Source organism: Lagenorhynchus albirostris, chromosome 9 (genome assembly GCF_949774975.1).
Source record: "Lagenorhynchus albirostris chromosome 9, mLagAlb1.1, whole genome shotgun sequence".
NCBI classification, from domain to species: domain Eukaryota; kingdom Metazoa; phylum Chordata; class Mammalia; order Artiodactyla; family Delphinidae; genus Lagenorhynchus; species Lagenorhynchus albirostris.
The window spans coordinates 49,414,323-49,426,982 of record NC_083103.1 but is presented as its reverse complement, the minus strand read 5'-3'; the positions used below and the strand labels follow the sequence as shown (position 1 = coordinate 49,426,982).

The following is a 12,660-nucleotide window of genomic DNA, read 5'->3' as shown; positions in this document are numbered from 1 at the left end:
TGTAAGTAGTCAAAGTTTACCTTTCATATCCATGTTACTTGAAGACACATTCCAGAAAATTTAGGAAATAGAGGAAAACCCTATATCCAGGACATAGCAGTCCCCACTGAGTAGACTTGAAGGGAATATACTAGAGCAATGCTGAAGGCCTAGGGAGTAATCAGAGTTCATACTGCTACAGGAGGACAGAGAGATCAAAGAATGAGGTATCCAGGGTAAAAGAATTCTAATACTACCCTTAAGAATTTGGACTAGTGTTAAGAAGGTGATAAGGGCAGGTAATGTAATGCAAGGGAAAAAAATTAGAAGTTCCAGGACAAAGAAAAAGCTGTATGAGAAAAGATTACTTGGTTAAGTAGCAATATTTTCACAGTTATAATAAAATGCTATGCTCATTTGAAACTTTTATTCTTTCCCCAAAGAAAAAAAGACAGTATTATTAGGAGAGAGTACTTTATCAACTTTATCAATACAAAAATATAAAAAGGGCAAAGAAATGACAGAAAAAGAAGGGTAAAGAAGAGGACTATTAGCCTTACTTGACCAAGGGGACTCAAGAAATACTATCTCCTAGTTGACAGAGTAAGAAAAAGTATGTAAGGACGTGGCTTAAATTTGCAAAGTATGTAAGGACATGGAAATTTGCATGGCTTCTCAAAATGTGAAACATGGATCATGATAATACAGGAGATGAATTTAATGGTACAGAGACTCACTCCTTCCTTCTCTCCTTCCTTCCTTCCATCCATCCATCCATCCATCCATCTCAGTTACTCTATATCTGCCAGGTGACATCAGTTTTTTATTTTTGGTAAAACATAATTTTCTTTAAAAAAAGATATTTAAGTTACAAAGTAAGTTAATTTTAAATAAGAAATAATAACAAAGGTGGCAGGCAGATATAGCAAAAACTAGGAAGGGGTATTCAAACAAATGAAGTATGAAAAACACTTTAACAGATAAAACTAAACTTGTGGGGGACTTCCCTGGTGGCACAGTGGATAAGACTCTGCGCTCCCAATGCAGGGGGCCTGGGTTCGATCCCTGGTCAGGGAACTAGATCTCACATGCATGCTGCAACTAAGAGTTTGCATGCCACAACTAAGGAGCCAGCAAGCCGCAATTAAGGAGCCCATGAGACGCAACTAAGACCTGGCACAACCAAATAAGTAATATTTTAAAAATGTCTCAAATCCAGCTACAACAACAACAAAAAAAACCCCTAACCTTAGGGAATTTAGTAAACAGATATATTGGGAGAAGTGAATAAAAAACAGAGCTGATAACTGAGCTAAATTCTCATCTACCATTAACAAGTTAAATATTGATATATGTAGACTTAAGCAAAACACAGCAATATAAGCACATCATTCAGAGATATAAACTTACTTACTTGCCAGATGAATTAAAAGCTGTAACAAAAGTGGTTTCTTTGGGGGAGTACACCTAGGAGTGGGGAAGCGGGGAAGGTCAGGACCTATTATAAGTGCTTCTGCACTACATGATTGTTTAATGACCTATGTGTAATATACCGCTTTGGTATGGACGGGATAGGGTGGGGCGGAAAATCAAGTCAGCAAGTAATAAACTGAGTAAAGGCTTCTAAAGTGACTGACACTTACCTACTGGGGCCTGGGGGGCTCCAAAGCCCAAAGTGGCTGTCGTAGTATTAAATCCAGGGGCCCCAAAGGCTCCTGTACCAAGAGGCCCTCCGATCTTAGGTTGGTTGTTCCCAAATAAAGATGCTTGTCCAGCACCAAGAGCTATGGAGACAAGAGGAAAGAAAAAGCGCCACAGAAGATCCTTTGAATGTTACGCCAGAGGTCAGTTACTTAAAAATGTAATACATTTGGAAACTTCATAATAACCACTCATTTCAAAAAAAAATCTAATACAGTAAATGCTAACTATATGCCAAGAACTGTTGAGTACATCGTATATATCATAGGCAAAATACTTAACCTCTTTGTGCTTCAGTTTCCTCAACTATAACATGAGATAGTAATACATAGCTTAGATATTTATCCTACGATTAAAATAAACACATATTAAGCATTGTAGAGGTCTGGTAGATACTAACATTCATTAGATATTAACTACTATCATCTCATTTAACCTTCACAAGCCTGAAGCAGGAACTATTGTCCCTATTTTACAGGAGAGAAAATGGAGGCTTTAATAATTAGCTCAATGTCACAAACGTAGTAAGTGGTGAAACCAGAGTTCACACCTTGATGCATCTGACAATACAACCAGGGCTCTTAATTGCTACTCTATAGTAAAACAGATTTCTAAAGAATTTCAAAATTGTCAATTCTCCTTAAATTTCAGTATCTGCAAATCAAATACTCAACTGAACCAATTAAAACGTCACCTTTTTGACTAACATGCAGGTTATAGAAAACCAAATCCAATATATCTTCTTTGAAGAGCAAAAAGTAGCACTTTCAAGTATACCGTCTCATGAAAACTATTTCCGACAATTTTTTTTTTGTTTTATAAAAAGCTGAATGCCTTGTGATGAGGTTACTAAACAGATTCAAGTTTCAGCCTAAATCTGTGGATGAAATAAGAACTTATCTTCACCAGGGAGAAGGCCGCTGCAGAAACCTGTAATGTTTTAAAGCTTAATGAATCTTGCTTATGGACCGTGCTGTTGGCAATGATTTTAAAGTGTAAAGTGGGAAGAATTTAGTTTTTTTAGGATAAGTTATTGGCATAAATTAAAAACATTTTTCCATCCCTCCCCCACCCCAAAGAAAAAGTTAATGGCAATTTGGAAGATCTGAAGTTCTTTTTTTTTTTTTTTTTTTTGTGGTATGCGGGCCTCTCACTGCTGTGGCCTCTCCCGTTGCGGAGCATCCGGATGTGCAGGCTCAGCGGCCATGGCTCACAGACCCAGCCGCTCCGTGGCATGTGGGATCTTCCCGGACCGGGGCACGAACCCGTGTGTCCCTTGCATCGGCAGGCAGACTCTCAACCACTGCACCACCAGGGAAGCCCTGAAGTTCTTTTTAACATACAAATGTTTCTTGACAGAGATATGGTTTACCAGGAAAATCACTTCAAACATATAATACTTGGAGGTCAAAAATATCGAATGGAAACTGTCTTGAGATTGCAACCCCAAAAAAAGGATAGGAAGTTTACACTCAGAGAATGCATTACAATATAAATTAATGAGGATGACTCCTAAATGAACAAAGCATTCCTTAACTGTCCAACTCTCACTAATAATAATAAGATAACAATATAGCAATGGGATTATTTCACCTTAAAAAACCCAGCTTTGAAACAGGGAATAAGACTCCTTTTAAAGTTCCAACCCATTAGAAACTGGTGAAAATTCCAAGAAAAACTAAAATTATATTACTCCCTTTTTTTTTTTTTTTTTTGCGGTACGTGGGCCTCTCATTGTTGTGGCCTCTCCCGTTGCGGAGCACAGGCTCCGGACGCACAGGCCCAGTGGCCATGGCTCACGGGCCCAGCCGCTCCGCAGCATGGGGGATCCTCCCGGACCGGGGCACGAACCCGCGTCCCCTGCATCGGCAGGCGGACTCTCAACCACTGCGCCACCAGGGAAGCCCATATTACTTCCTTTTTGAAAAAATTTATTTATTTTTGGCTGCATGGGTCTTCATTGCTGCGCGTGGGCTTTCTCTAGTTGTGGCAAGTGGGTGCTACTCTTCGTTGCGGTGCGTGGGCTTCTCATTACAGTGGCTCCTCTTGTCGTGGAGCACAGGCTCTAGGCACGTGGGCTTCAGTACTTGTGGCACGTGGGCTCTATAGCACAGGCTCCATAGTTGTGGCGCACAGGCTTAGCTGCTCCGCGGCATGTGGGATCTTCCCAGACCAGGGCTTGAACCCATGTCCCCTGCGTTGGCAGGCGGATTCTTAAGCACTGCACCCCCAGGGAAGTCCCTATATTACTCCCTTAAAGAACATGGTTTACAGTAAAAATTTCAGGATTCTTCTTTTTTCTCCCAGAGAACAAAACCTCCTTACCACCCCTAAACAAAAGGCTTAGATGAAACCTGAATATATAAAATGGATAAAAATTTCTGTTCTGGATGGGTGTGTATTTGCATTAGCCCTGAAGGAAGAATCATGAAACAGTCTAAAAATCACTATATTTCAATAACCTACAAAATAACAAAAACATGTATTTTATCCAGATCAGTCTTATATTATGTACAAATGGCTTTTTATACTTAGTGAAAGGACTTACACAAGTTGAGGGACATTCTGATGTATAATAATGTCAATTTATGAATTGTGTTATATTTACAGGTAGTTGTAGGAGTCATAAGGAAGATATACTGGTGGCACCATGGTAACAGTGGTCCTAAAAACTCTAAGGATGCTCAAAGAATAAATAAAAATGGTTATACTTTATTGAGATTTTCTAATAAATGTTAGAATTTAATTTTATCTATGGTACCTATTAGCTTTGGGTAGATTTTTCTGTGTATATCTTAGTGTAACAAACTTTACTAGATGTACCCTTAAACTTATGGCTTCATAGAAAATTTTAAGAACTAAAACTTCTCAGTATTGTTACTAAGTAACTACCAAGAAAATGGCATACTATTGATAGTGCTAATGACAGTTAATACCTGTGTGAAACAAGAAACTGATGCACCCATGATTTAATCATACACCAAAGGATAATATAAAACATTTTACACTAAGATTGGTCACTTAAATCTAGGTGTACAAAAAATTTATGTATTTGTACACTTAAGGTTTCTACAGTCGACTACTCATGAAGTACCCAAAGGCCTATGTTACATGAAAATGTACTTCTGTTGAGGTATGAGTTTGAATCTCTATCATTCAAAACAAGAAGCTATCTACATAGGAATACCCACTTAGCTAATGACCCCCTAAAACGCAGTCCAAAGCTACAATGTTATCCTAATTGTGATACCATGAAATGCAGAATTCATTAATGTGGGTATTTATATCTGATAGTCTCCAGACACATTCCTCTCAGAGCCAAAAGTCTGCTTTAGCAGACGTGACCACCAAAGAATTTCAATAGTGTGTACTCAGTGATTCACAATTCTCGTTTCCCTACATGATCTATTGCTGCTAAGGTGGGGGTGTAAAATTCTTTATTAATTTTATTTGGCTTTTAGTTTATATGGGCAAAGCATGAATTAGGATTATATAACAGCAGTGAAAATGAGATTCATCGTCTGTGAGGTACAACTGTTCAAGGAAAACCGAATATATTCAAATAAATAAAGAGGTTGAGGTATTACATTATTGTAGAACAGAAGACAACAGCATCAGGAAAAAAGTTATAGGCGACTTTATAATCTTAAACTACAGAAATAAAGCACTGCTAATCATAATCTGCAAGACCCAGAAGCCAAAGAGGAGAGAATGACAACTTTGACCACATAAAAATAAAACTTGTACATTAAGATATCACAAACAAAATTAAATGATAAACAAAGACTGAGTGGAAATATCTGGTAACAGACATTAGAGCAGCATCTTATCCCAGCTTAGGTTTATGGTTCATAAGCTGTCTAGCATCAAACTACCTTGAAAAAGACCACACCAAAGTTAATTTTCCTTCTGGGATTAGAAGAGAACATGATGTCAGATGTTATATTCTGCTTAAGTTTAAGGATCACATTGTACAAAAAACTACAGCTTTTTAGTTTTTATTTCTTGCAAAATATATGTAGTAGAATTTGAGTAAGCTCAAAGGCTCAAGAAGTTTACCATACGACCCAAAAGAGTTAATATCCACAATATATAAAACGTTATCAAAAATAAAGAAACAATGATCAACAATGATTATGAATAGAGAACTGAAAGATTCAAATGTCCAGTAAACATACACAAGGGTATCCTTCACCGGTAATCAGTGAAGTGTAAATCAGAACATACCAACTTCCACTATCAGGCACACAAAGATGAAGAAGCCCAACAATATGGAAAGGGTATGAAAAAATGGGCACTTTTATAAAATATGAGCAAAAATGCAAACTGGCATTCTTTTTGGAAGGCAAATTAAAAATTGGCAAGACTGACCAAAATTCAAAATATGTGTATCTTCTGACATAACACATTAAGTACTGAAAATCCCAGGCACACCAGGACTATCAGAGGACGAACATTTTGTACAAAAGGAACAGACAGCCTCTAAGATAAATGTGCCAGCATTTTAAAATCTGGTAAAGCATATGGGAATGTTTTCTAAATCCATTTGTGAAAATGAAAATCTAGGCCTCTTATTTCCATGTATATGATCAAACAAAGGTCTTAAGTTGCAGCAATTAGATTTAGTTGTATCACTTCCTAAATCTTATGGTACAGTTCCTTACCTGTTCCAAATCCTGCACCAAGCCCGGCTCCCAGAGTTCCAGGTCCTGGTTTACTTCCAAAAATACTATTCCCACTGGTATTTGTGCCAAACCCTAGAAGGACAAAAGAATGAGTGGACTGTACATTAACACAACTCTCAATGTCCTGTACAAGGGAATTTCAAACAAAGCAGTCTGACCCTAAGTTTTGCATCCCTTCATTTTTTGATATTTAGAAATCCTAAATGGTAGGCTAATTTAATGTTTAAGTTTAAGTAAGTATAAACAGATCCCACAGTCTTCCTATTTACTTAATTATATTTTAGACTTGAAGTATCAATTCAATATAGGATAATACCCAATATTAAAGCAAAGTGATTGTGCTTGAGCTTGGGGAACATTCCCTTCGTAATACTCAAAGCCTCCATTCTATGTTTCATGTTTAATTAGTAGAAGAAAAATTAATCCCCCCAAACTTTCACTAAAAAATAAGACAGTCAACAAAGACACTTCACTGAACCTAAAGGTTCTTGCTAAGAGAAGATTACCTATAAAAATCTCTACAGCAGCTTTTGTTTTGAACAGATGGACCTTGTATGAATAGTAATGTGTGGCTGATCACACATGAGGAGCGTTAATGGAGTCAGACTCAAACAGCTCATAGGAGCATTCGAGGACTCAGCTAGCTGACGTTAAAAAGAGAAGATAATCTATGAATAACCTTTCTTGAATTGAATTGTTTCATTATCGGAGATGATGGAGAGTTGAACAAACCATCCTCTTTCACTATGACCCAACATTTAGAGAAAATCCTGTGATTCCCCTCTAAAATCCACAAGTCTCCCCACAAAGACACCTACACATCACATTACTGCTATTATTTCTCTTTTGTTCAGATGTGTGCACAGTTTCTGTACTCCTTTTGGAGCTAAATATCAACAAATGATAATGAACATATCATTAATCTCTTTTGATAAGAGGAAAAAAACCCCAATCACTGGCCAGCAAATCCTGTTTGTGGTACACCTGAAGTCTTTTAAAAAGGTATCATGGAGGTGAACAAGTTCAACATAACAGAATAAAGAAAGTGTCTTGGAATATATGTCAGTGTCACCAACTAAGATTATACTTTGTCAGGCCAATATTTGAATTTATATATGAATGAAAAATGTAAAGAACAAAAGTTAAAGAATTATACAGTTTGAAAACATATTTCTAATGTCATTTAAAAATCTAAGCAAGTAACCTGACTTACTTTCAATACATTTAATTCATGCATTAAGTCTTTTCTTCAATTTTTCTAACAGCTATGGCCACAAAAATGGAGTACTGCCCACTCAAGCACAATCAATTTTCTTTAAAGAAAAAAAACCAAAAAACCCAGAAAATGTACTTGGAGATGTTGTCTTTCTGAGTTAAAATTTAACCAAAAAGGATCTTCCAACCCCATAAACAGCAGAAAACAAGATACTAGTGAACTACCTCAAACCCACAGGAGGGAAGTAAGTCCCAGCTTACACTGTTTATACCACACATTTCCACAGATTCTTACTGACAAAAGTTTATCAACTCTGTTATTTCAAAACAACTTTAAAGTAAAATTAAGAACAATTAATTAATTAACAGTCAATAATTTATGACAAAGGAGCCAAGAATATACAATGGAGAAAGGACAGTCTTCAATAAATGGTGTTGGGAAAACTGGACAACCACATGTAAAAGAATAAAACTGGACCATTATCGTACAACATAAACAAAATGGATTACAGACTTGAATATAAGATCTAAAATCATAAAACTCCTAGAAGGAAACATAGGGGTAAGCAGAAAAAAAACTTTCTATCTATATATGATGACAGACGTTACTTAGACTTATTGTGGTAATCATCTCACAATTATACAAATATTGGACCATTACATTGTATTGGGTGGGCCAAAAAGTGCCTTCAGTTTTTAAAGTAAAAATAAAAGATACATTTTTCATTTTCACCAAGAACTTTACTGAACAACATATTCACCCTTTTGTTCCACTACCTTCTGACATTTTTCAGCCCACTTCATAATTCTATCTTCCCAAAACTTTTTATCTTTTTGAGCAAATAACTGTTCCAGGTGCCTTTTACAGTCTTCCAGGGAATTGAAATTTTTTTCCATTAATAGAATTTTGTAAAGACCGAAATAAATGGAAATCTGAAGGTACAATGTCTGGTGAATATGGCGGATGAATCAGAACTTCCCAGCCAAGCTTTAACAGTTTTTCCTTGGTCATCAAAGAAACACGTGGTCTTGCGTTATCCTGATGGAAGATGATGCATTTTCTGTAGACTAATTCTGGACGCTTTTCATCAAGTGCCGCTTTCAGTTGGTCTAACTGGGAGCAGTGCTTATTGGAATTAATTGTTTGGTTTTCCGGAAGGAGCTCATAATAGAGGATTCCCTTCCAATCCCACCATATATACAACATCACCTTCTCTGGATGAAGACCGGCCTTTGGTGTGGTTGTTGGTGGTTCATTTCGCTTGCCCCACGATCTCTTCCGTTCCACATTGTTGTACAGTATCCACTTTTCATCGCCCATCACAATTTGTTTTAAAAACGCAATGTTTTCATTACGTTTCAGTAGAGAATCGCATGTGGAAATACGGTCAAGAAGGTTTCTTTCGTTTAACTTATGTGGAACTCACACATCAAAGCAATGAACATAACCAAGCTGGTGCAAGTGATTTTCAAAGCTCGATTTTGGTATTTTGAGTATGTCGGCTGTCTCCCGCGTGGTTTAACGTTTATTGTTCTCAATTATTGTTCCAATTTGATTGCTATCAACTTCAACTAGTCTACCCAACCGTGGAGCATTGTCCAGTGAGAAATCTCCAGCATGAAACTTTACGAACCACTTTTGACACATTTTTCAGTCACAGCACCTTCTCCATATGCTGCACAAATCTTTTTGTGCGTTTCAGTTGCGTTTTTACCTTTCTTGAAATAATAAAGCATAATATGCCGAAAATGTTGTTCTCTTCCATCTTCAATATTAAAATGGCTACACAAAAATTCACCAATTTTGATAAGTCTTTTTTCAAATGCATGCTGTCACATACAATCTAACAAAATTGTTTCAAATGAAGTTAGACAACTAAGTGCTATTAGAGCCATCTTACGAAAAACGAACTTTTTGGCCCACCCAATACATCTGAAATATAATGTTACATGTCAATTATATCTCAATTAAAAAAAAACGCTTAAAATATCAGATGTCTATGTACACAAAGAGCTAAACTGTCCCCTTAACCATATAGCATGAGGAACCAATAATTTATTACCAAGTACCATCTTATCGATACCCAAAAGATCTTCAACCTCTTTAAACTGTTGCTCACAAGTGCTGACATCCTGCTTGTAATTTCTCTCCTGAAACAATTCTATTCATTCACTTAACCTTAAACTAGTCCCTGTTAGGTTAATTACTAAGAAAATGAACTGATGACTCTAAAGAATGACTTATGGATGTGGCAACATCAATTGTAGATGAACCTTTTCACTCTGTGGATTAATCACCATCATAATGAAACACAATCCCATACTGGGTAACGTGCAACCAACAATGATATGATACTACAAATCTTTGTGTAACCTTATTCCATTTCCAGATTTGTTATATGACTTATTACCAAATCAGAAGATCATCTCTGCCCACAACACCAAAGTTGACAGCTTCCCAAGACAACAGGAACATCAAAGAAAGTCTTAGTTAGATCTGGATCCCTCTGGGGTGGTAATGGAATGACAAGTTCACCCAAGAGTAAAACAAAACTTGCCACCCTGCAACCCCTACTTGTATAGGGAATCTTTCCTCTCAGGGCCCCACTTATTCATTAATAAACTTTTAGTGAGCACCTAGTCTATGCCAGGTACTAGGTCAACATTAAGGATTTAAAAAAAAAAAAGGACAATTCAAATTCAGCACATAAGTAGTGAGGCATATCAAATAAAGATGAGAGTTTTCATTTTCAAATCAATAGCCTACATAAGCACCTTGTCAGATAGAAAATATATTTAATTCTGAACGTGAAGTATGCTATCAAAAAACATGCATTTTCTTTTTTTCCTTTTTTTTTTTTTTTGCGGTATGCAGGCCTCCCACTGTTGTGGCCCCTCCCATCGTGGAGCACTGGCTCTGGATGCACAGGCTCAGCGGCCACGGCTCACGGGCCCAGCCGCTCCGCGGCATGTGGGATCTTCCTGGACCGGGGCACAAACCTGTGTCCCCTGCATCGGCAGGCGGCTCTCAACCACTGCGCCACCAGGGAAGCCCAGAAGATAATTTTTAAGAGGAAAAAGGTCTACAAAGTCTCTCTGGGGAAGAGGGAGTGACAGTGATTTAAAAAAAAAAAAAAAAAAAGGCTGAAAAACACTGATTTAACCCTTAAGTATCTTTCCCATCTTACTTCATAGATAAGAAACAAATACACAAAATTTGATATCCATGCTAACCAAGTCTACTGCCTCAAAACCATTCTTTCATCGAGCACAGCCAAAAAGAATTACAGGTAGAATGATAATCATTACTAGGAATGAATGAACCCAACAAAAGGGGTTATAAAACTCAAATCAAAACATTAATTTAGGAATTGGCACCTGACAAGGACCTATCTATCTCCTTCACATAGTTCATATTTCCATGAACACATATAACTTTCCAATGGATGCTTAATGTAGCCTCTTTCTCCAGTACACGATCATTAAAAAAACTCACTGAAGGGCTTCACTGGTGGCACAGCAGTTAAGAATCCGCCTGCCAATGCAGGGGACACGGGTTCGAGCCCTGGTCCAGGAAGATCCCACATGCCACGGAGCAACTAAGCCCGTGCGCCGCAACTACTGAGCCTGTGCTCTAGAGCCCGTGAGCCTCAACTACTGAAGCCCGCACGCCTAGAGACCACGCTCCACAACATGAGAAGCCACCACAACGAGAAGCCCACGCACCCCAAGGAAGAGTAGCCCCCGCTTCCACAACTAGAGAAAGCCCGTGCGCAGCAACAAAGACCCAACTCAGCCAAAAATTAATTAAATAAATTTATTAAAAAAAAAAAACTCACTGAAAAACTGTAACTGCTGACTTACGGCAAATGGCCATATGTTTGTACTCATCACCCACTAGATATCCAGAACCTAATGTTGCATCTGGCACATGAAATCCTTAAAACAAATATTTCAACCACTATTCCCCTTGGTAATGAAATGAACTTTTCATATATGATTTATCTCAAAATACATTGAATTTGTTTGAAAACTTAATTAGGGAGTTATAAAAGACAGTTAAAATAATAGAAATAATGTTTCTATTAAACGAATTTAAAATTTTCCAGCATATCTCTGGAAAGTAGTATAAGGTTTGTTTTTCTGTTATTCAATCTTACATATATTTTCCAAATTTCTTCCAATGAACATGTATTCAAAAATACACACAGCTATAGGAAAACTAATGAACAGTCCCCCAAATCAGAGAGGCTTCAACTTCCAATGAGAATCATTAAATCTCAAAAAAACAACAAAACACAAAACAACAACAGAAAGTTAAAAAAAAGAATCATCTAATCTCATCTGTTTACTACTTCCCTGCTTGAAACCTGGCCTAACAGAATGTGTTATCTCAAGCAAATGTGTTTCACTTATTGTTTCTCAATTATTGGTGAGGTAATCCAAAGAAAATGATTCCTTATTTTGAAAAAAATCTACCTCCATTAGAGAACCAACATTCTGCACAGTACTGCTACTGCATGTGCTGAATGCCCCATTTTATCCAAAGCAGGGAGTCAAGAGAATATAAATTAGTTAAGGCAATTTACATACATCTCTTCCAGGCATCTCAACCCAAGTGCTTGATTTTAAACCTTTCCCTCTGGAACCTCATATCAAGCCACAGCTTACCTGAGAATTTTAAAATATTCCCAATAATATGAATCAGGAGAATGTGTGGTATAGTCAGTATAACTTTAAGAGAGTCAAACCTGCTTTTTATATGTACCAAAATTGGAAGTGTTTGTATTGGTTCCTAAAGTCAGGGTTGGTTTGTTACCAAAGAGCCCGCCACTGGTTGTACCAAACGAAGGAGCACTGGTTGTGCTGGTTCCAAATGTAGTAAGCTTGTTATTGCCAAACAGGGTCTAAAAAGAACACAACACAGGAAAATATTAAGTAGTATAAAGATACACTCCAAACAGGAAACAGAGGTTACCTTAGGTACACTGGATTGGGTGTGTGGTAAGGGAGAGAAGATATCATAATTTTTATAAAAAAGGTATAAAGAAGGATGAATAACTATCAGAAGAACATACTA

General features: G+C 37.2%; 1 protein-coding gene across 6 annotated transcripts in view; it reads right to left on the bottom strand.

Annotated features, from left to right (window-relative positions):
- Nucleotides 1–12,660, bottom strand: part of NUP98 (nucleoporin 98 and 96 precursor) — a 103,558-nt gene that overhangs the window by 62,022 nt on the left and 28,876 nt on the right. For 4 of the 6 annotated variants that reach the window (XM_060159853.1, XM_060159857.1, XM_060159855.1 and 1 more), the window contains exons 10-12: nucleotides 12,349–12,487; nucleotides 6,345–6,437; nucleotides 1,623–1,763 (exon numbers count right to left, since the gene is read on the bottom strand). In XM_060159853.1, coding sequence (XP_060015836.1) covers nucleotides 1,623–1,763; nucleotides 6,345–6,437; nucleotides 12,349–12,487 — 373 coding nt within the window. The remainder of the gene's footprint in view (nucleotides 1–1,622; nucleotides 1,764–6,344; nucleotides 6,438–12,348; nucleotides 12,488–12,660) is intronic. The other 2 variants (XM_060159856.1, XM_060159858.1) reach the window with 1 other exon arrangement.